At 41.4% G+C, this 23,103-nt stretch overlaps 1 protein-coding gene across 3 annotated transcripts in view; it reads left to right on the top strand.

Moving 5' to 3' along the window:
- The window catches only part of LOC102453956 (uncharacterized), a 51,949-nt gene extending 30,859 nt beyond the window's left edge, over positions 1 to 21,090 (top strand). For 2 of the 3 annotated variants that reach the window (XM_006114383.5, XM_075940277.2), the window contains 9 exons: positions 1,058 to 1,534; positions 3,023 to 3,072; positions 5,331 to 5,452; positions 6,480 to 6,600; positions 9,423 to 9,453; positions 12,609 to 12,704; positions 13,123 to 13,235; positions 18,136 to 18,280; positions 19,017 to 21,090. In XM_006114383.5, the coding sequence (XP_006114445.3) occupies positions 1,058 to 1,534; positions 3,023 to 3,072; positions 5,331 to 5,452; positions 6,480 to 6,600; positions 9,423 to 9,453; positions 12,609 to 12,704; positions 13,123 to 13,235; positions 18,136 to 18,280; positions 19,017 to 19,072 (1,211 nt within the window). In that variant the 3' untranslated portion in view covers positions 19,073 to 21,090. The remainder of the gene's footprint in view (positions 1 to 1,057; positions 1,535 to 3,022; positions 3,073 to 5,330; positions 5,453 to 6,479; positions 6,601 to 9,422; positions 9,454 to 12,608; positions 12,705 to 13,122; positions 13,236 to 18,135; positions 18,281 to 19,016) is intronic. The other variant, XM_075940268.2, reaches the window with a different exon arrangement.
- The last annotated feature ends 2,013 nt before the right edge of the window (positions 21,091 to 23,103 follow it).

The raw sequence follows: 23,103 nt of genomic DNA, 5'->3' as shown, positions 1-23,103 counted from the left end.
TGATGAATAGTCAGTAGTTTCACTCAATTTAATAATAGCACCCGAAACAACGCTTCCTTGATGGCCTAAAGAGATTCACTCTGTAATGTGGTAACACCTTGCTAAATAGAAAGGAATCATATATGTCCTTGGTCCAATCACTGTTAAGTAGTTCACATTGTAAACAAATAAAAACACCAAGATCTACTCGACTAAACTGAATTTTAAATGGAGTTATGTTTCAAATATTTGTAACAGTAACCTTAATTTTAAAATGTACCTTATTATAAGCATTTATATGTGTGGGCAGTTTCATAATTAGGGTTGTATTGAAATTTCCAGTTACAACAAATTTCTTAAATATGACAAAGTAGGTACCTGGCTTCACAGTATTCCTGTAATTCAAAAGATGCCAATTTTTAAAATGAATATTAATAATAATTCATTTTGGTTGAAAGGTGAAACTTCCATTTTACTGTTGATTGAGCTATGTTTGCAATTCACTGAATGTGTCTGAGATTAATAGTTAAACCAGTGGTCCCCAACCTTTTGGGGCTGCCAGGTTGGGCGGGGGCGGGACCGCACATGTGCCATGCACCCGGGGGTGGCACCGCGCATCTGCCGAATGCCTGGGGAAGGGGCCATGCATGCACTGGGTGCCCGAGGCACTGGGGCACAAGAATGGCTCGGGCCGGCACTAGTCACTAGGTGGGCACACATAAATGCCCCGGCGGGAGCCATGGCACCCACGGGCACCGTGTTGGGGACCACTGAGTTAAACGTAGATGCTAATAACAGAGCTGTTCTCATTTCTCTTGTTTTCATGTTTTTGTTGCTGGTGCTGTAGATAGAATGTGATGATGATGATTTATTGGTAGTGTAGCAGCATCTAGGATCATGGAGCAGGACCTCACTGTGTGCAGCAACCATCGCTGCCTCAGTTCTCAAGAGTAATAAATAATAATGCATAAACAAGTTTAGCTAGTTCCCCTGCTACTTTAATTTTGCCGACTAAGGTGAGTTCACCTTATTATATTTCATTTTTAATATTATCTTACATATATTTTTCTTTGTACAGCTCAAGTTGCTCAAGTGTATTACTGGCCTAACCTTGAAATACAAATAAGAGAAGTAAATCTGACCAAAATTGAAAAGGAAGCTGAACTTGTTGATAACATCTTTAGGGAAAGCTACATCACTGCAGCAGTCTACATACCAATATTAGATGTTGAAACAGTGAAGAAGAGGATTTTCCCACGAACAGGATCACCTCCAAATGATAAGGGCACCACTCCAATTACCTCTATATATGATCATATGCTATCACCTGAACTTTTAGAAATACTTAACTTGACACACATTAAAAAAGATAAATTACACCAGAAATCACATAAAGATGATGTTGCTAAAGCAATGCAGTCTTTTCGGATGCTGGCAGGTGGTACTGACACCAAAATAATGGAAAATAATTTTCAAGATGATATACACAGCATTCAAAGAGAGCTCAAGTACACTCATGCATTGCAGCTCTGTAACTTACTAGCAGCCAGAAACGGTAAGTGAATGATTAGTATTAAGGTAATGTCATCAAATAATATGGTATAGGAAAGACAAGAGTTCATGAATTTAAAGTGCTGGGTAGTAGATAATTATATGCGCGGTGCGGGGCTGGCGAGTGGATTTTGCCGCGGTTTGTCGAGCCCTGATTATATGTATGTAATATGTGATATAGAAAGTAACTATATGAAGCTGCAAGACTGAGTTTTGTGACCCTATGGTACAGAAGCTTCAGAGGGGTAGCTGAGTTAGTCTGTAACAGGAAAAACTTAAAAAACAACAAATAGACTAGTAGCATCTTAAAGAGTAACAAAACATGTAGACGGTATCATCAGCTTTCATGGGCATAACACACTTCTTCAGGTGTCATCTGACATGTTAATTATTTTGAGTTTCAAGCTGCATTGGCTGACAGTCGTTGGTCTTACTTATAGACTTTAATTCCAGAAGGGACCGTTATGATCACCTAGTCTGACCTCCTGCACATTGCAGACCACAGAACCTCACCCATCCTCTCTTGTAATAGACTCCTAATTTCTGGCTGAGTTACTGAAGTCCTAAAATCATGATTTAAATACTTCAAGTTATGCTGGTTTAAATCTGCAAGTGACCCATGACCCAAGCTGCAGAGAAAGGCAGTGGGGCTGACAGACTTGCTAGGCCCCTAGACAATGTGTGAGGGCAGCTCCACACCCCCAGAAGATGCAGGGCCTCAGGTGGAAGAGACAGGGTTCAGGTGGAAGGGGTGGGGCTGGAGCTAGCTTCCCCCAGGCAGCTTCAGTGCTGCCCAGAGCACACTGTGCCTATACCAGGCAGCCCTTAATGCTGTCTGAAGTGCAATGTGCAGGGCTCCAGCAGTGATTTAAAAGGCCTAGGACTCCCAGTCGCTGACACCGTCCAGTAGCAGCAGCGGTGGTCGAGAGTCCCAGGCCCTTTTGAATTGCTGGGCCTCAAGGCAATTGTCCCCTTTGCTTCCTTCTCCCTCCTGTCAATGGGCCTGGAGAGATGTGAGTTGATAAGTTCACCTTTTGTAGTCAGAAGGTTTAGCAGAAACCATTATGACTTGCTTTCTCGGGGGAGATAGTATTTTTATGCTTTTTCTGAGATAACAGCAGATATAATAACTGTGAGAATGAGCAGTTGGGAATGGTATAAGCACTTACCAGATCATTGGCACTTCCACTCAAGATGATGCCACCAGGTGGGAGTAGAGGTGGATTGCATAGGGACATAGGCTATGTGGGCTATAAGACTGTGTTCAGGCACGTCATCAGTGGAATGTGCTGATTAAGCACATCCCTGGACACTTTTCGCAGCTGGTGCCAATGTGCAGCCCTCACTGCAACTTAACACTTTCTTTCCTCGGTAGAATCTTCTTTGGAGGGAAATAGTGATAGCTCAGGGGTATGTACTTTGTACCAAGAAGGTGAATCAGTTTCTGAGACTTTGTTGGCATCTTCACGATTTGATTTTTTTTTCATACTAGACAGTCCTAATATTGGAGTGGGGACACTGATCTATGGAAAAGAAGACATTGTAAGTACAGTATATGCAGCCTAAGAACTATTAATATTTGTCTAGGTACAGTTTGAAAATGATGAGGAAAACCTGCTCAGTCTTGCCATCAAGTATTAATTTTTGACACAAACGTTAATCTGTGCCAGTTGATTGCCACATTAAACTTCTCCTAGTAGGTTTTTTGTGCAATGTATTGTGATGCATACAACTATTTGAAAGAGCTCAAGTCTTTCATAAAATAGGCACAGCATTTCTATGGATTTTCTGAGTATTATTTCTATAAGTCAACAAGTTAATTCTACTGACGTAAATAATCTCTCTCTTTGTATAAAAAAGCTTTTCCTGCCAGGTGACAGAATGATGTAATCACACTTTCATACTGTATGGTCATGAAAGCCACCAGAGACGGGGGGTTGGCAAGTGTAGAGAGAATGGGGCGCAACCCACTAGTGATTCTTAAAAAGTCTCCTAAACTACCCCTCCTTGTGCAAGTCTAAATCTGAAAGGATTTTAAAGACAATGAAACTTGCACAAGGAACAAATTATTCATATTTCCACATGACTATTTTTAATGGAGTATAAAACTTATTGGACATTTGGACAGACTATGATGAGGCTAATAAAATGTGCAGCTACAATCTACCATAGGCCTTATAACAGTAATGGGCATCCAAGACAGTGGGCTGCATGAGCAGTCTTCCTTTGTGTCAGTGGACTGCATGATCAGTGGTGGCTAATCTGTGACCAGTGGCCCATTGTGGTTCCATTTGTGACTTGCACACCCCTTCTCTGTCCCCTCCCCCGTACTGACCTCTTGTACACTGGGGCACCAGAGCGGAGATATAGTGCAAATCCGTGGATTCAATGCTCTTTGAAAGTGCTGGGAGGAAGGGGGAGGCGTAGGAATTGCTGGGTTCCAGTGCCCCAGTGTGTGAGAGGGGTTTGGGGGAGGAGGAAAAACAGGGTGTGTGGGCTGCAGGTGGAACCCCCAAGGACCACATGTGGCCCGCAGCCTGCAGGTTGCCTATTACTGCCTTAGAACATATTGGCTGTGTCTACACTGGCATGAATTTCTGGAAATGCTTAAAATGGAATACTATTCCGTTTTCACTTTTTCCGGAAAAGGAGCATCTACATTGGCAGGCTGCTTTTCCGGAAAAGCCGTTTTCCCAGAAAAGCGTCTGTGGCCAATGTAGACGCGCTTTTCCGGAAAAGAGCCCCGATCGCCATTTTCACAATCGGGGCTTTTTTCCGGAAAAGACTACTGGGCTGTCTACACTGGCCCTTTTCCGGAACAGTGTTCCGGAATAAGGACTTATGCCCGAGCGGGAGCAGAATAGTTTTTCTGGAATAGCGGCTGATTTTGTACAGTAGAGCATCGTTGCTTTTCCGGAAATTCAAGGGCCAGTGTAGACAGCTCGCAGCTTATTCCGGAAAAGCGGCTGATATTCCGGAATAAGTGGCCCAGTGTAGACACAGCAATTGTCTTAGTACACCCATAGCCTTACTAATATTTCACACAACTACAAAGGCTGAGACATAGCATGGTGTAGTGGGTTGAGGACTAAGGAATGTACTTTTGAGCTCCATTACCAAGTCAGTGGAGTCACATCACTGTGAGATCAGAATTAGGCTCTCTGTGTCTATTTCTCCATGTGAAGAATGAAGATAAAAATACTTCCTTCCTTCCTTCCCAGGAATGTTGTGATGATTATTTCATATCTTCACAGTGCTTGGAATGTGCAAAGCCCCCGCTAATTATTATTATTAATTATTATTATTATTATCATTATTATTATTATTATTATTATCATCATCATCATCATCATCTGACTTCTCTGCATGCCAGTCCTGATACAATTGTATTGCTTCCTACATTTGTGCAACCTGTGTAGTATACATCCTTGCAAAATGAATAAATACCATCTCAGTTGGGCAAATAGTGCAGTTTTGCTCAATTTTTTAAATTATTTCACTTCATGTATCAAGATTTCTTGTAAATTGAAAGAAAAAATGTCCTAAAACCAGGATTTGGCAATGGAACTAACCCTAACTGGGGCTTCAGATATATTTAATATTCAGGATTCAAAATGCAAACATTTTAGGTGATGGAAATCTACATGCTCAAAGAATAATGATGGGCTGATTGAAGTGTACAATGATACAATTCCTATGGAAGTCAGTGACAAGTTTTTGGAGATGAACTGGGCCTAAATGCATCAGGGTCCTGGGAAAGTATTCTTCTTTTTGTTTACTTTTGCCTGGTATTGTTATAGGTTGCTGTTGGCTACAATGGATTTCCAAAAGGGACAGTAAATAGTCTTTTTGCACAGAAGGATGATTGTAGTTGTGACCAGCATGCAATTATCTGTGCTGAAGCCAATGCAATAATTCTGAGGTAGGAAGTGTGAGAAATTGTGGTATGAGAAGGGAGGGAGGTGGTGGCAGTTGTTGTGGATGTGGGAGAAGGAGAGGATGGAGGAAAGGGTGGATGGGGGCAAATGTCACCAAAAGTGAGGAGGAGGAAGAGTATGCAGATGTGGAACCCAAATTTTTCCTGGTGGGAGGAGGGAAGAGATAGAGATGGGGAGGGAAAGAGAAGTAGGTAGACCTGATGAGAACTGTAGAGATGTGAGAGTAACAAAGAAGAGAAAATAAAGACAGTGGGGAGAAGGAGGAGGAGAATAGATGCTTTGATGTAGAGGTATGGGTATGGCGAGAGCCATGGATGAATGGCAGATGGACAAGATTATAAAAGATACAAAAGAGTATGTTACCTCACACTACGGTATGTCTAAACTACATCCCTCTTTTGACAGAGGGCTGTAAATTAGACACATCAAAATTGCAAATGAAGCCGGGATTTGAATTTCAAATGAGGTTTACAGGATCTTTTGAAAAAGGCTTTTCTTTTTGAAAGAACCGTGTCTAGACCGTGGTTTCACTTTCAAAATAGCATTTTTCGAAAGAATGTCATGATGCAATTATGCAAATGAAGGAATTTAAATCCCAGCTTCATTTGCAATTTCGATGTGTCTAATTTACATCCCTCTGTTGAAAGAGGGATGTAGTCTAGACATAACTAGAGCAGGGGAGAAAGGCAACTAAGCTAAAACACTGGGCGGGATCTGTGTGAGGTATATGTATAGACAGGAGTATTATTTCTACAGTGCTGCACACATAGATGAAAGGAGGACCTTGCAGACTGCTCCTTGGGTAGAGTCAATGCAATCTCATCCCATCATAGCAGCGAGCTCACGATGTATCCTGAGTCTTAGCTACAGGCCTCAGATTCCTTACTAATCTCCTTTGGTCAGTGGTGGAGGAAGAGACGGAAAAGAACTCACTTTAGATAGGCTAAGAGAATTAATTTAAAACCAAAAAGAGCTCATTTTAAAAAATGACAACATTTTTGTCTTTTACAGAACTGAGAATGATCTGAGTGGCACTGAATTAATCACCACATCTGAGCCCTGTGGCATCTGTGAAAACCTAATTAAAGCACTGAAGATAAAGAAAATCATTTGGCCTAATCGAGATAAAAAAGTAGGTAGCAGAAAGTCCACAGCAAATAACCATGTGTCTCAGTTACAGGGCTCACTGCAACTCTGCCTCTTTCTGGCTTCTCTGAGTGCACCACTTTGAATCTCAGGCCTGGCGATTTTACCTCTCTTTGCGTGGAATCACATGATTTTCCCATTGTCAAATGGCTCTAAGCTGCAGAACCATGTGTATCAAATACATTTACCCAGTAGGTCCTATTAGGTTTGATATCTGCCACTCTTCCCTTTAGGAGCCTATGACCTGTTGAATACAGTGACCTTCTAAAAAAAAGAGTATTGTTGATTTAACTCTAGGCACAAAGCATTTAAGAGAAAAGAATCAAAATAACCAAGGGGTTTCTGAAAGGTCTAGCTTGCTGCAGACACTCCCTCCCCACCTCCGTCCCTTTCTGTAGTCTGGCTCACCTTAGCTATGTCTCTCTTTTAATCAGATACAAATCCTATTATCCTCCTATGTTTGCAGGCTTATCTGAAACTGGTGGGTAAGTACTTTGCACAGCTCAGCTGTGTCTCTGCTGCTGCTACTCATGTCACTGTGACTACACTGCTGTATAAACTTGCACTAGCTTGCTAAGAAGAAGTGCGAGTATGTGAATACAAGCAGGGGAATCACACCCCTAGCTCACAGTGTAGATGTAGTCCCAGTCAAACGTTGGTTCCCTGCTTCCCTCCCCAATCTTGCTAATCCCTCTTTCACCTCATTTCCTTTAGAAATCTCCTACATTTAAAGTAGCATTAGGAGAGGCATAACTATCAGCTTTCTTGGCGGATGTGTCATGGCAATTTTCATGAGTTCTGTGCCCCCAGAGAATATTGTGCTTTACAGATAAGCCCGTTTGTTTTCAGTTTAAATCTGTTTTTTAAAAAATCCTGGGTTTTACAAAAAGTATAATTCATAATTTCTTTTAATTTTCAACCTACTTTGTATCGTTCAAATATTTTAAAATAACTTGGTTTATTAAGAAAATACAATGCATGAGGTATAAGCATTATGATAATACATTAGTCTGTATTTATGCAAAGCTGGCTGTTCAGTCAGACCATGCGTTTGTCTGAAAGATACACATAATAAACAAACAGGGATGGTGTAGACGGAGCTTGGTCCTGCCTTGAGGGCGGGGGGCTGGACTCGATGACCTCTCGAGGTCCCTTCCAGTCCTATGATTCTATGATTCTAGGTATACACTCAAACTCAGAACTGTCTGAGCACTGAACTTACTGATGAATCTCATGTCCATCATATGTACATTTCAAGCTAAAAGCAGATAACAGGTTTAAAGATTTGATGCATTAAAATGGGAAGAAAAGGAAAATCCATATTAGAATACATTTCAGAACACAAGGAAGTATTTGAAAGTTAAAAAAAAATCAGGAGAAAAGGATGAAGTTGAGTATGTGCTGCAAGAAGAATGGTCCAATGATTAAATGTAAATATTTAGAGGCTAGTAGTTCTGTGTCTACAACAGTAAACTGTTTATTCAAATGAAAAGATGTATTTGGGGATGAGAGGTATAGTGTTTTCTTAAACTGAGAGGTAGCATTGTGTTCTGATTTCTGTTCTAGTTTTTCAGCAAACCATGTTGATGAACAGAATTCAAAGCATTAGTCCACCAAATACTTTACTCTCCTGGCTTTCTGTCCATCAAAATAAACCCTAACATATACTCAGAAAAGTTAATAGTTTTTTGCACTGATTTTTACCATTTTTATTGTTGGGTAATAAACAGTGATAAATTCCTGGGATTTAAGTAAATAAAAAATTAGGTTAAATAAAGTAACTGAAAACAAGGAGTGCTATCTTTAGTACATGTGAAATTTGAAATTTCCAGTGGTAATACCTAGCAGAATGCTTGGCAGTTTTTTTCTTACAAGGGCTGCATGAACATATGTGCAAATTTTTATTTCAATATTTAATCAAAGGTGCCAGTTCATTTATTTGCATGTGTAATCAAAGAGCATTAAGGACCTGATCCAATAGTATTCAAGTCAGTGGTAATTTTACCATTGACTGCAGTGGTTACAGGACCAGGTGCTATGATGCCCATTTCATGATGTAATGATTTTTACCTTGCCAAAGACATTACATTCAAACAAAAGTATTATAACTGAAATTACCCAGACACAAAAATCAGGAAATTCCATGATGTGATTTCAATGTCCAGTCATCTTGCATGATAAAATGAAGGAGGTTTTGCTGTACTTTAGGGTTTACTGTTTTGGAAGGAGGCAAGGTTTGGCTCTGAATATGCAGCTGGGGTTCAATTGCAACTGCTATGGGAAACATAACTTAGTTTTCTGACCTTGGTGCATGTTGAATATGTGACAGCTCTGATGTTCCATTAACAGTGTTTCATTGAATATTTGACAGAGTGGTTAGGACTATTGCCTGAAATCACAGGTCTCCATCTGGCAAAGATTTAATTCAGTGGGACTATGTTCACAAATTGTTCCATGACTGGTGATTATATATAGATATTCCTACAGTAGTAGAATGGGGACTTACTTTTTCCAAAGATAATACAGCTCATTGAACTAAATTCTTTTTTAGTTACTATATACATGATTCTGTAGTCATTTCAGCACAAGAATTAATGTACAGCGCCCTCTAATTAGTTTGAAAGAAAATTATCGGACAGTCACAACTCATGTCAAGGCTGAGAGTTACTATTGTGACCCAAAATGAAAAGAATTCAGAAGATTATTTTAAAAATTCCCTCCAGCACAACAAGCTACTAAATAGTGCCTCTTTTCATTAGAAAAAATAAATGTTCAATATTTTTCACTCATTTTTTTTTCTTCTTGAAGCAACCAGAAGGTGCAACCAAGGATCCAACAGGTAGGCAACTATATGAAGTATGAGCAATTATTAAATGGGTGAAAATACTGCTTTAGGTCTTGACTGGCAAGTACATAACTTTGTATACAGGCAGTCCCCGAGTTACGCGGATCCGACTTATTTCGGATCCGCAGTTACGAATGGGGATTTTCTCGCCCCGGAGGACTGGAGCGGCGGAACACCTGGTCCCGCCGCCCGCCTCCTCCGGGGCGAGAAAAGCTGCTCCCCGGGGAGCAAAGCGGCGGAGGACCCGGGCCGGACCCGCGGCGCTTCCAGCTGATCTGGAAGCGCCATGGGTCCGGCCCGGGTCCTCCGTGGCTTTGCTTAGCGTCTCCCTGGTCTGCTGGGGGGGGACACAACTAGTGTCCCCCCCCCCCCAGCAGAACAGGGAGACATGGAGCAAAGCCCGGGGCCTGTGGTAGAGCAGGTGGGGCGCTGCCGGTTGGTCCCGCAGCACTGCTCCTTGGCGCTGCTGGACCAACCCGGCAGCACCCCAGCTGCTCTGCCCCAGGCATCCTGATTCAGCCGCTGCTGATCAGTTTCAGCAGCGGCTGAATCAGGACGCCGGGGCAGGGGAGCTGGGGTGCTGCTGGGTTGGTCCAGTAGCGCCGAGGAGCGGCCGCGCTACTGGACCAACCCAGCAGCACCCGAACTGCTCTGCCCCAGGCGTCCCCAAGTCAGCCGCTGCTGAAACTGACCAGTGGCTGACTACAGGAAGCCCGAGGCAGAGTTGCTCTGCCCCAGGCTTCCTGGAATCAGCTGCTGATCAGTTTCAGCAGCAGCTGACTTGGGGACACCTGGGGTTCTTAAGTTGAAGCTGTATGTAAGTCGGAACTGGTGTCCAGATTCAGCTGCTGTTGAAACTGATGTTTCAGCAGCGGCTGAATCTGGATGCCAGTTCCGACTTACATACAGATTCAACTTAAGAACAAACCTACAGTCCCTATCTTGTACGTAATCCGGGGACTGCCTGTATGTGAAGCCCCTTGTCATTTATGGAAAGTCACTCCCATGCAAAAAAGTTCACAGCAGAGTTGCCGTTTCAATTCAGCCTTTTATTCTCTTTGTGACAGTGGGACAGTACATTAGTACATGAGCCCTATCAAAGTTCTTAATGAGCCTATTTTTTTTGTCTGTTTTCCCAAATTGTGTTCCTATTTCCAGTCAGCTCTTCCCTGAGAAGAGATGAACATATACTATACATCAATGATGCTGCTGCCATCCTTTCTCTTAAAAATAGAAATCAGCCTACTAGAAAGCTGGTAACTTACACGTTCAAAAAAAGCAAAGGGGACACTGAGGATCAGACAAGTTTCATCTTTAATCTGTAGGCAACAGGAAGTGCTGCTCCTCATTTCAGATGCAAATTAACTTCTGTCCCACTTGCTGTATTCTGACTTTACCTACTGTGATTTATTGACATATATTTGCTTAATCATGAAAGTAATGATATGTAAAATAGTGAAGTTAATGTAGAAACACTAGGGGTATGTCTACACTACCCTCCTAGTTTGAACTAGGAGGGTAATGTAGGCATACCGCACTTGCAAATGAAGCCCGGGATTTGAATTTCCCGGGTTTCATTTGCATAAGCGGGGCTCCGCCATTTTTAAATCCCCACTCGTTCGAACCCTGTGCCGCACAGCTACACGCGGCACGAACTAGGTAGTTCGAACTAGGCTTCCTAGTTCGAACTACCGTTACTCCTCGTGGAATGAGGAGTAACGGTAGTTCGAACTAGGAATCCTAGTTCGAACTACCTAGTTCGTGCCGCGTGTAGCTGCACGGCACAGGGTTCGAACGAGCGGGGATTTAAAAATGGCGGAGCTCCGCTTATGCAAATGAAGCCCGGGAAATTCAAATCCCAGGCTTCATTTGCAAATGTGGTATGCCTACATTACCCCGCTAGTTCGAACTAGCGGGGTAGTGTAGACATACCCTAAGTTACATAGAAAGCTGAAGTAATTTATTCCTTTAATAAATATGCAACTTAAGTTAACATTAATAAGTTATGTTTAACATTAATGAGAACTACATCAAGAGAAGTGACTGATTGATTAGCAAAAATTGTGCAATTGTCTCTGCAGCATTTTGTATAACTACGATGTTTTTCAGTGCTATCTTGATACACATTTGCCTTCTCTTATTGTATTTCCATATGTTTGTAAAGACTGTACCTTTGGGCTGTGTCCACACTGGGCCACTTATTCCGGAAAAGCAGCCGCTTTTCCGGAATAAGCTGCGAGCTGTCTACACTGGCCCCTTGAATTTCCGGAAAAGCACTGACGATCTACTGTAAGAAATCAGCTGCTTTTCCGGAAAAACTATGCTGCTCCCGCTCGGGCAAAAGTCCTTTTTCCAGAAAACTGTTCCGGAAAAGGGCCAGTGTAGACAGCACAGTAGTCTTTTCCGCAAAAAAGCCCCGATCGTGAAAATGACGATCGGGGCTTTTTTCCGGAAAAGCGCATCTACGTTGGCCACGGACGCTTTTCCGGAAAAAGGGCTTTTCCGGAAAAGCATCCTGCCAATGTAGACGCTCTTTTTCCGGAAATACTTATAACGGAAAACTGTTCTGTTTTAAGCATTTCCGGAAAAAAGTGCCAGTGTAGACGTAGCCTTGGAGTACAAGTATCAAACTCTTGAGGTGGGTGAACTCCATGGCTTTGGAGACTGACACTCAACTTTTCAGTGAGTGGACCACATGAATAGCTCTCTTTCATCTTAGTGGGCCATAAGATTATCATAACCAAGATGGTCTCTTGGAATAGGGTAGTTTTACCAGCTGCACTTGTGTACCTAGAATTTGTGGGGTGTGCCGACTGAACCGCAGCAGCACTTTGAGTTAATGCAGAGGGAGCACACAGCTTTCACAGTCTGTGTTGTGAGCCATCAGCACACACCTCAGTTCATGTGCTCTTGCCCTGCGTGTGTGTCACTTTAGTAATATTGGTAGGAAAAAACCAACATGGACAGAAACCAGTGGAAGCTGGCAACCCTGCATGTGGGCAACAACAAACAATATGTCTCATGGGCCACACATAGGACCCCAATGGGCCACATGCGGCCCTCGTTCTTCAGGTTGTGCACCATTAGCATATTGCCCAAACATAAAACTAATGCTTTAAATTTCCCCCCCACATGAAATCCACATTCAGAAGATGAAACAGATCCAAGCACTGAACCCTTTGTGCTAAGAAGAAGAGACAAAACAGGCATGAACATTTGTGATGAAAAGATTTTAGCTCTCCGAGGTGAGTTTTCTGACTTTTAATATTATTTCTGAGATCTGTTCAAGACTGTAATGACTTTGACATTTTTCAGCAGGAAGTTTGATCAGTGTTTTTAGACTTTCCTACATTGGTATCAGTTTAATCCACTTTTAAGTGCAGTTTGAAAGTATATGCTAGTCTAATTGTTTCAAAATCAGTTTAGTGAATTCGCACTAGACCTCCAGGAATTATCAGGTGTTTTAAATCATGTTAAGACAAAACCGTGATCAAGAACCCACCATCCACCAAAAAGGTTCTGAAAAATTGTAACCCATATTTCCCAGAATTACAATGTTTACTTATATAAGAATGTACTTTTCTTTTAAGGAGAAGAAGTTGTATTTCTGTTTAATTCTAAGTTGCATTGAGCAGTATTTATGAGTTATGGATATTCTTACAGCTGATCGAGAGAAATATAATAGAAAGGATACTGAAACTTTAGTCTCAGGAGAGACGGAAGAAAAGACAAAGGAAATATTGTCATCAGCATATGAGGAATATGCTCCTGATCAGGTAAACACATATTAAAAAAATATAATAAACAGGATAAACCAGAAAAATATGCCTACATGACGCTTAAAATATATATATTAGAATGGTAAAGATAATAAGCTCTTTGGACAAGTAACCATCCTTTGATTTTGTATTTGTACAACGCTTAACACAATAATATTCTGTCCATGCCTGCGGCTCCTGGGTGCTACTATAATACAAATAATAATAATAAAAATACTATGGTAAAGATAAAATCTCACTACATTGGTCTGTGAGTGATGAATAAAATTATGAATGCCAATTTTTTAATTGATTGGAGAGTATCCCTTTGACTTTAATTTTAATTCATATTTTGAGAAGTACGCTGGACTGATCGTCTAGTGTTTTCTGACAGTGACAAATTTACCATAGTTTCTTTGGCTACTTTAATTAAGATTGCAGGCCCCTTTAAGAACAAGCACTGCTGGTCTGATTGCTAATGGAACTTAGCCCTTTAAGACTAAAGATTCTAGGAGATGTACTAATTATAATTGCTTGGTAATTGTGGGCAGAACTGCAATGCAGAAGTTGTACTTTCCTTTACACCCCACTTCTTTGCCTTCCTCCCCAACTAGCTCTTTGCTGCATTCTCACCCTCTCACCTTTTCTGTGTTACTCCCCTGACCCCTTTCTGCTCCCAAACTCCTTCTTGTACCCCCACCCCACCCACTCTTCTGCTGCCAAACTCCCTTCCAGACCCTGCTCTCCTCACCCTGTCCTGTACCCCACCTCCTACGCACATCCTGCTTCCCTATTCACTCGATGGCAATCTGTCCCACACATGGAATCCCTAATTTTTGTTCCCACCCCAGAGCCTAAGGTGGTCCACAAAATCCACTAACTCTGGAACCCCAGAAAAGTAAATCTGGCCTATGAGAAGCCCTGAACCTCAGTCCTCCCTCTCCCTTCCGCTCACCCTGTGGGGGCTGGAGTGCCAGAAGAGTGAAGTATCTGAGTTGGAGGCCACATCAGTGAGGGTTGGGGGTTTTGGGAGTTTTTTTGCATCTCACTTGTGTGCTTCCCAACTGATTTTTCTTTAAATTGCGGCCAGAACCCGGCATGGTGTGGTCTGGGCAGTGCCAAGGGCCCCACCCCTTCCAGGGTTGCAGAGCCTAGCATCCCTCCCCATTGCTCAGGGTCCAGCAAAGTCTGTCACTAACCATGCATGTGTCACAAGACTCTTATTAGAAAGCAATTGCAAGATTATTGTAAAATTACTGTTCTGGTAGTTAATGATATTATCTTTGTGATTACCAATAACTGGACAGAAAATAACCCCTCATATGAGGGATTCCTTTCATAGTTTTGAAGTGGCAATATCAATAATTCAAAGCCAATCATTTACATGGCAAATTTTTGTTTTTCTGTCCACAAATTTTCTGTGAGCAGTCTGATTTTCTTCAACCTCTTTGGTTTTTTAATTTTGTTTACTTAATTTTATGAGTGAGTCATTCGTGGTTTGTAGATTGTGCACTAACTGTTCACTGTGAACTTTTAATATCTGAAATCCAACTGGTGTTGAGTAGTTCTGAAGGAGTATGTAAGTCACATAGTAAGTTTCTGTCCATGACTGGAGGAACATAACTCCTAGACTCAGGTTTCTAGTGAAAATACATTTAGAGGAGTTTAAGATTTGTTTTCCTCAAATATTCCCTAAACTTCTCATAAGCCATTCTGTTTCCATGAATAAATGGCCCTACTAGTGAACTGAATAATGTAGTCATGGGAAGCAGACCCAACAGGGAGGCAGTCTTACTTTTGTTTACTTAAATGACCATTCATGGACATTTCTTGAGGTTTTTCTAACTCGTTAGATTTATGTACATTGTCCTTGTATCTGGGCTGCTTGTCTCCATTACTCATAGGCCTAGTCCAGTGGTTCTCAACTCGTTTCAGTCCATGGACCAGCAGGCCAATCAAAAAATTTTCGTGGACCACCTCCTTTTTGAGACATGATAAAAAAGAGCAGACAACGAACATTTTGGTTTGAAATTTATTTCTTACTAACAGATTTTTGGATTCTCTTCTCACTGACAAGCTTTTCAGTGTTTGGAGTGGTACTTCATAATGCACAACGAATATCACTTTCCACTGCAAGCCGATTCCTCTGTTTGGACTTAACGTGCAACAAACACGAAAATCCAGTCTCACACATATAAGTTGATGCAAATGGCAAAAGAAATCTGACTGCGTGTGCTGACGGATTTGAGTAACTCCCGGTTACGCTGGCCCAAAATTTCTCTATGGTAGACTGCTGGTACACCTCTTGAGCCGCAAAATCATTTTTCAGATCCAAGAATTCCTCCTGCAGATCCTCTGGAACACTATTAGCATCTGTTGTAAATGGATTCCTGATGAAAGATAATCCATCCCTTGTCCTGTCCACCTCCAGAAAGTATAGTTGGAATTCGTCTCATAGCTTCCGTAAATGATCAAGAATTTGTGTCCGAATGGCTGCCTTTTCCCCGAGCATGGTATCCACATATGGAAATTGAACCAAACTATTGCCTTCGACTCTTACAATCCAGAGTTCCAAATTTGTCAAGAAAAGCCTTGATGATGCTTTGCTGAGAGAACAGATTTGCACCTTTCCCTTGAAGCTGAAGATTCAGTTTGTTCAAGATTCCAAAAATATCGACAAGATACGCAAATTCTAAATTTGACTGCGTCAGCACATTTTGGAATTCCTCTTTCCCTTGAGCCTGGAGAAATAAATCAAACTCCTCTCTCAACTGAAAAACTGTTGAGTACATTCCCTGCTGACAACCACCATATAGAAGTGTAGAACAGTAACACATCAAAGTCGAAACCTATGTCCAGGCAAAATCTTTTGAACAGCCTGGTGTTTAGAGCCGATGATTTGATGTGATTCACCACTTTCACCAACCCTTTGAAAACGGTATTCAGTTGATCATGCAATGTTTTTGACGCCAAAGCTTCCCTATGAATGAAGCAATGAACTCCGGTTACCATTGGAGTGTGCTGTTTCACCAGCATTTGGAAGCCCTATCTTGAGCCCAGCATGGCAGGTGCACCATCAGTGGTGATACCCACAAGATTTACCCAATCCAGACCATGTACTTCAAAGAACTTGTTAACAATTTCCATTACATCCTGAGCCTTTGTGGTGGTATCAGGAGTCTTACAAAAAAGAAACTCGTCTTTGAAGTCTCCCTCAACCATGTATCGTGCGAACACCAATAGCTGAGAGCACAATGCGACATCGGTCGATTCATCCAATTGTATGGCAAACAATGGAGACATCTTTATTTCATCCACATTTTGTTCACTGATGTTCTGTGATATCTCATTTATCCGTCTCGATACTGTGTCATTAGAGACAGATATATCATTCAGCTTCCTTGCTGCTTCCACGCCAAGAACCAGCTGCACCATCTCTTTTGTACAGGGGAGCACAAGGTGCTCTACAATGGTATGAGGCTTCTTGGCCTGTGCAACTTTGTATGTAACAATGTAGGAAGCACGCACTGCATTTCTTGTCTTATTGTAGAATACACTTGTTGAGTTGAGGCGCTGCCATTTCAGACCTGATAACTGCTGCTCAAAATAATCTTCAACCTTTTGCAACAAGTTGAGGTGACACTTTTTGAGATGAGTTTCAGCTTAGCCGGCTTCATTGAGTCATTCCCCAAGACTTTGAAACATATAACACGTTGTGGCAAATCCACGCCTTTTTTTTCTTGAAAAGTGAAACCGAATTTGATGTAGTCCTCCGAATACTTGCGCTTGACATTTCTTCCTGTCGTTACCATTATAAACAAACTACACCACACCTGTAAAACAGCACATGTAGCACAGAATGAATGACACAGCAACCACTCAGCATGATGGCGGCAGCTACACTGATGCTCAGAGCCTCAGACAGAAGTTACTGGCAACACAACGTGGTTGCGTCCTACGTGACGCTATGGATGACACGCTGTGTGCTTGAGAACACGGCCTGCTCACGCTGTGTGACTTTGGACAATGTTCCCATGGACCACCGAAAAAGTCACCATGGACCACCAGTGGTCCATGGACCACCTGTTGAGAACATCAGGCCTAGTCTATACTATACCCCATGTTGTTCTAATCTATGCAAATAGTGTAGTTGAAGTTGATGTACTTACTGCCATGTCTTCCACATGCTAAGATCAGTGGGATCTGCTCTCCCATCGACTTTGGCTACTCTTCTCCTCGTGGTGGAGAACCAGAGTCTATGGAGTCTGATTTATCGTGTCTAAACAGACACAATAAATCGACTGCCGATGGATCGATTGCTGCAGCATTGAAGTCTGTTGCCTGCCCTGCATGTGTCACGCAACTCTTATTAGAAAGCAATTGAAAGATTACTGTATACTTTGAGTACATAGTCACAGTCTCTCTAACTGCTACAGGTCTCTGATAGTAAAGTCAACTTCCATGCAAAATACTTAACCTTTGATTAAAGGTCCCCTGGTAGGCCCACACAGTGCCATATTTACTTGCGCCTCCTCACGGGGGATCATAGCTCCCATTGGCTACAGATCGCTGTTCCTGGCCTGTCAGAGCTGCACTTGCCATACCTGCGGAAGTACTGGTAAATATAGCATCAGCAGCCCACCAGGGGCTAACCCTAGTGAACCGCTGCCATTTTATTGCTCACCTCTGTTATTAGATTCAAGTACCATATAGCAGCTTGAAATGTTTAATATTTAATGAGCCTCTAGTTTTTCAATTACATTTTGCCTAGTACATGCCAACCATATGTTCTCTAACTCCAATTTAACAGAAAATTGTGTAGTTACTGTTCCCATCATTGACGATGAACAATATAATTCTGTTCAGATAGCCTCTATTTATTATACTCTGCACACTGAGCCAATCACTTATGTTTTAGCAGGCCATTTTCAGTTCTTCAGAAGCATCTGCATCCCACAGAGATGTATCTGTTGCCATAGTGAAAGAAGACAGTGAAAAAACAAATCCTTTGTTGACTGAGACTGAATCGGAGGTAGATACTACGTCCTTGGAAAAGCCAGAAGGTACATCACAAGACCAATGAACTAATATTTCTGTTTTATCTGAAAGGTTCAAATTTGGAATCCCGTACTTTCTCAGTTGACATGCGGAAAAATCTAAATTGTAGTTTGTCACATATTCCTCTTCCATCACATGGGAAATGTCTTGAGAAGAACCTCTGCTAACTCTTAGCTCCTTAAATTCTTAGTCTCACCAACTGAAAGAATTCATTACACAGATTCAGGTGAATCAGTGATATAACCTTATGCCATTTTGATTCACAGTTTTGGAAGTAGCTAGAGCTAAACCCCCATTGCATTAGGCATTGTATAAATACAGAACAGAAATGCAGTCCCTTGAAGCATGACCACCTGTGAGGAGGTCTGAAAGGGACTAATTGTCCCATAATGGGTGAGTCATTGCATTTAATAAGCCTGAAACCAGTGCCACAGTGACCTGATTGTGTAGGTTTTGGAGAACATTCTGTATAGAAGGGGCCTTGTGAAACTGAGAAGTGCAACTGAGTAGAACAACATTAACAAACTAGTATGTTAATATCAAAAGTGGAAAGAGAACCCATGATACTTTTAGAATAACAGTTGTAAGTCACTGAAATGACACTGGAGCGCAGATTAGTGAGTGGTAGCTACAGTTGAACCATATCTGTTTAATTCAATGACTAGCAAAGTATCAACTCATAATCATCTTACCAATGAATTATTTTTAATATCTTTCTTACATTTTTTTCAATAATTTCAGAATCACATAAAGGAGAGGGGCCATCTGTGATTGCTGAAGAAGATGAACCCGCATAAACATCAGAACAACCAGAAGTGTTTTGGGACATGGCAACCCTCCTTCCCTAAAAAGAATCAACCTCCCACATAATTAAGTAGCAGGTTAATAATCTTGAAATGCCAGGCAATATATGATATTATAAACTTAAAATAATAATGTGCACACAGCCCTAATAGAACTTCCTGTCTGGTTGGGCACTTCCCAGGCTGTTGTGTTTGGGATCTATTGAAATGGATCCTGTGTGCTCTTTAAGCCTCCTGAACAGAGTCCAAACCTTACCCCTGTGACAGTAAAAGCCAACAGACACACAGACAGACTTTGCACAGCATTCTGAAACACAATTATTCTTTATTTAGCAACACAAGAGATACATAAACACTATAATAAGTAAACTTATATGCCTTTTCCCTACTTCAGTTTCTTTACCACTCTGGAGAGTTCTTTGGACTTGGGCTTCCTTTGAGATGTCCAGGATTCTTCTTCTTCAGCTCATGGTTTCGTTTTAGAATCTTTGAGTACTTCTAAGGGTATGTCTACACTGCAACACTATTTCAAATGACTAGCGGTATTCCAAAATAACTTAGTCCGCATCTACACAGCAGGCAGTTATTTTGAAATGGTGTCAAAACACTGTCAATCGGGAGGATGACTTACTCCAACTCCTGTAACCCTCATTGTATGAGTAAGGAAAGTCGCAGGAAGAGTGCTCTATTTTGAAATAAGTCCTGTGTAGACACTCCCTATTTCAGAATAATCTATTTCGAAATAAGATACGTAATTGACATAGCTCAATTTGTGTAGCTTGTTTTGAGTTAAACCCTGTAGTGTAGATGTACGCTGAGTTAGCTAGCTTTCTCTGATTTTGGACCTCCTATTAAGAAAGCATGCATTTCTCTTCTGCTCTCCTGCCCAGAGCTTCCTGTGTCTTGATCTGTGAGTCTTCCTCAAATTTTTGTGACCCCTACCCACTTCTGGTTTCTTTGTTCTCCATCCGGATATTTTCAGATTCCCCTCTCTGCAGAGAAACTTGGTTGAACTGGTTTCCCTGTTTGGGCATTCTCCTTACCATACCCTTTGTTTGGTTAGAGAATGGTTATTAAAGTTCATAACTCCTCATTGTCCCTAGTATGGTAGATTCCACATCCTCAGAGAGGTATTTCCTGATACAATTTCATAATTTCATAACATCAAAGAGAATTTGTAAGTTGTACCTATAGTCCCCAAATTAATCACAGTGACACAAAATGCAGAAATATTTGGACATAAGCAGGAAAATTATTTTTATTGTTTATAATAATGTCTAGAGGCCTCAGCTGAGACTGTAGAGCCCTGTTGTGCCACGTGCTGTAGTAACATATAATTAAAGACAATCCTTGTCCCAAAAGTCCAACGAAGTTTGTTAGAAACTTTCATGATGTCCCTTTGAGGCACATAGAGCCAAAGAGACTTTCTCCAGGTTACACAGGAAACATGTAAGGCTGTCAGAACCACAAGACCATCCTTCGTGGTGTAAATAACTGGAAACGTGTTGGCAAATAGCTTCAAAGAAACCAAAGTATCCTAGGTTGTAAAAGAAAGTCTGTTCAGGTAGCATACATATACTGTATCTAGAATTTTGCTGATACTCTTGGCTATTTTTACATATATGCCATGCCCCTCATGCTTTATGACAGTTAGCTTATGAGTATGAATATGCATAACTCAAAGACATTGTAGCCATGTAGCTAAGATGTAGCTTTATATAATATAAGTTGCCTCAGTGTACCTTGCCAGCCACCCTTTCTAACACGCAGAAAAGAACAGACTAGTGTTGTTGGCACAGATGCATTAAGCAGGTTGTTTGTCTTTGTTTTTTATGATAAGGCAGGAATAGATTCTTAAGGTTTTTGTTTTAAGTTTTACAATTAGTATTGTGAAATAAGTAAAGGGTATGTTTTATTTAAATTGTAATTTGATGTTCCTGCTTCAATATTCATATTGTTTCTGTAAAACAAATAAATCAATTTTGTGTGTGTGTGTGTGTGTGTGTGTGTGTGTGTGTGTGTGTGTGTGTAAGTAAAATATGTGTTAGAAGGTAAGTGTGAAGGCCATCACCAGAGCAGATGTTCTAGGGAGAAGCAAAGAACAGGTGTAAAAGTGCCAGGAGATTGCTGTATATCCCTATCAAGATGAGGATGAAGGGCAGATTGACGACTCTAAAGGATAATTCAAGCACCTATCAGTTGGGACAAAATAATGGAGATATGTGAAGAATGACTTAAAAACACAAGCACTCGTCACATGGCAATTGATTACAGGATGATGGTGGAAAACGTACTAATCCCAACAAAGGAAAACTGCTATAAAAAGGGGCTGCTTTGCCGTAATTTTTGGGTTCATCTTGCCAAGATTCTAGAGCATCAGTCCCGACTGATAGAGCCCTATTCCTATCCACGATCAATCTGGTAAATATTGTTAGGATAGTATATGTCTATGTAAGCATATGTTAGCTGCTTTACTATTGCAATCTTAATAAATGTGGCATATTGCCTTTTCCCCTAAAAAGATCTCATGTGCTTTTTATCAGCATAGCAACATTTTATGCAAAATGCATCATGTAACATATCAATGTGCTGAATGTGTATATTCTATTTCTGTGCATATATCACTTTTGTACATGAAGTTAAAAATACAAAGTGTGGATCTGTTTATAATTCTAAATGCACTTAATGGAGGGCCATTACTGATACTCCGGAAACATAATGGCTCAGTACTCAAGGTAATAATCTGTAAATGTTTTTTTCCCGTAAACCCAAACTGTGATTGGTCCTAGAAAAACATGTGACCATGCTACCTGGAATCCATCTTGAATCTTATATTTTTCCATGGATATGGGGAGACTAAACAAAGGGTTTCAGCTATTTAAATCTGAAATTTCACAGTGTTATAATTGTAATCCTGACCCAAAATGGACTTGTAGAGAGCTTGCAAGGTTACTGGGGAGTGGGGGGTTGGGGAATTGAGGTGCTGCTACCCTTATGTCTGTGCTGCTGCAAGTGGTGGTGCTGCCTGGCAGCTGGACAGTGGCAGCTGCTGCGCAGGAGTCCAGTCCTGAAAGCAGAGCCTCTGTCACCAGCAGCACAGGATGGCAGTAAGGATGGCATGGGATGGGATGGCCACTCTTTCTTCTGTGCTGCTGCTGGTGGGGTGCTGCCTTCAGAGTTGGACACCTGGCCAACAGCCACCACTCATCTCTGAAGGCAGAAGTCAGGGTGCAATACAATCCCCTAAAATATCCTTGTGACCCCCCCCCCTGCAACTCCCATTTGGGTCAGGCACCCCAATTTGAGAAACTCTGATCTTCCTCATAAAATCAGTTTAGTATATGGGGGAAAGCACAAAAAGACCAGATTTCACAGTCCGTGACATGTTTTTCATGGTCATGAATTTGGTAGGGCCTGACCTATCACACAGAGATAAATGGATTCATATCTATATTAACCACTGGGTGGCAGTATAAGCTTTAGCCACTCAGTAATAATTTTTAGAGCTTATGTAGCATTTATTCTCGTTAACTGAGAAAGATATACTTTCAGTGTCTAGTGTTGCTATTGTATTTGACTATTGGTTTTGTACTGGCAAATTATAATAAACCCATAGTTAGCCACCCGCCTCCCACAGTGGGGATGCTACAGAAATTTGACCTGAGGTAGGTTGACTTCAGCTACGCTATTGACATAGCTGGAGTTGTGTATCTTAGGTTGACATTCTCTCATAGTGTAGACCTGGCCTAAGTCTAGTTCCTATTATACAGCTGATAACTTGGTACCTATGGTTAGGAAGCTAAGCAACTGATAAAATGTCTATTAGCCAAGATGAGTAGGAATGGTGTCCCTAGCCTCTTTGTCTGGAAATGGATGACAGGAGAGGGATTACCTGTTATGTTCTCTCCCTCTGGGTCATCTGGCATTGGCCACTGTCAGCAGATAGGATACTGGGTTGGATGTACCTTTGTTCTGAACCAATGTGGCCATTCTTATGTTCTTAAAAGGTTCAAGGCTGGATACTC

The sequence above is a fragment of the Pelodiscus sinensis genome, chromosome 1 (assembly GCF_052426305.1).
Source record: "Pelodiscus sinensis isolate ZL-2025 chromosome 1, ASM5242630v1, whole genome shotgun sequence".
Lineage (NCBI taxonomy): Eukaryota > Metazoa > Chordata > Testudines > Trionychidae > Pelodiscus > Pelodiscus sinensis.
This window is presented reverse-complemented; position numbering and strand designations above follow the sequence as displayed.